This window comes from Haplochromis burtoni, unplaced genomic scaffold, assembly GCF_018398535.1.
Source record: "Haplochromis burtoni strain Fernald_Lab_line unplaced genomic scaffold, NCSU_Asbu1 Contig_23, whole genome shotgun sequence".
NCBI lineage: Eukaryota > Metazoa > Chordata > Actinopteri > Cichliformes > Cichlidae > Haplochromis > Haplochromis burtoni.
The window spans coordinates 2,975,085-2,976,425 of NW_024582384.1; the positions used below are offsets into that span (position 1 = coordinate 2,975,085).

At 46.8% G+C, this 1,341-nt stretch overlaps 1 protein-coding gene across 1 annotated transcript in view; it reads left to right on the forward strand.

The window, feature by feature from the left end:
• dab2ipb (DAB2 interacting protein b) overlaps positions 1-1,341 on the forward strand; it is a gene marked incomplete at its 3' end in the record, with an annotated part of 50,465 nt that overhangs the window by 27,186 nt on the left and 21,938 nt on the right. The window contains 1 exon segment of the mRNA XM_005917217.3: positions 1,003-1,341. Within this exon segment, the coding sequence (XP_005917279.3) occupies positions 1,003-1,341 (339 nt within the window).

Consider the following 1,341-nt stretch of genomic DNA (forward strand, 5'->3'; position numbering starts at 1 on the left):
AGTGTCAGTGTCTTCTCGCGCTTGGCAGTTTTGCCGAGTGCTAATGTTTGCCAGGTGAGGCAGCGACACAGTGAAAAGTGTCACCTCTGCTTGTTTACATCAGCCCGATGAAATCCTGTTTACTTTCCAGTGGATGAATACTCACTCAGACGGCACCTTGTCTCGCTTATCCCCTTGTCCTCTCACTCGCTGCCAGAACAATGGCAAGGTGACACTTGAAAAGATTAACATAAAAGCAGAGGGACCATCACCAGAAAACGGCTCAGACAAATGAAAAAAATAAAAAATCCAGCGTCTCAGGCGAAGATGAGGAGCATGAAGTGTCAGAGAGACGGTATCATTACGCTTATCAGGCATCTGGATCAATAGAACTAATTAAGCGATGTCCCTGTATGACCTGATGTTAGAGCCCTGCTCTTGTTACTTTATCACAATAACTATTTGCTCGTGTGTGTGTGTGTGTGTGGTGTAACCTCACGAGCGAACTGTGAGACTGAAATTCAAACGAGCTCGCTGCCATTCTGTCTTAATTGCTTCTCATCCACCAAAAAATAGGATGAATGTGTCAAGGTTTAGAAAAGGAGAGCGAATGAGCAGAATGAAGAGGAGAAAGGAGTTAAGGGAGGGAAAGATAATGGAACGCTGGGAGAAGGACACCGAGAGCAGGAGAGGAGCGTGATGTGAATGATAGAGATTATTGGAAGATAAGTCACATCTGTCAAGGTAATGGTCTTCTGGCAGTGAAGCCTCCATCTGCTATCAGAAGAAATGTGAGGGGACGGCTGAAACAAATCGTGTTTTCCTAAAAGATTGATTTATTGGATTCTCTTTGATTAGATTACATTACATTTGTCTGTTGTGATTAGGTGGTTTTAGCCCATTTTAACACTTGGATCCACTTTTGTGGATACTTTAAGACACATTTTATTTTTGCTCTTTTTGACCTCATGTTGACGTAGATGGATGGTTATCGTTATGGCTTCTGATGTGCCTCTGTTTCAGATTGGTCGACTTCACTAGATTACCATCACCCACACCAGAAAATAAGGATCTGTTCTTTGTGACAAGGAACTCAGCTATCCAGCCTTCCCCTGCACGCAGTTCAAGCTACTCTGAGACGAATGAGCCAGACCTGGGCATGGCCAATGGCAGCAAGAGCTTGTCCATGGTAGACCTCCAGGACCCCCGCATTCTGGATGGTGGCACAGTTCCCGGCTCCTCAGATGCTCTGGGTGAAGGCCCAGCTTCCGGGGCAGGCTGGTCAGCCATAACCTCACAAGGCAACATCCCCGGAGGTCCCACCATAAGGCGGCCAGGCCAGACCCCCACCACCCCAGGCAC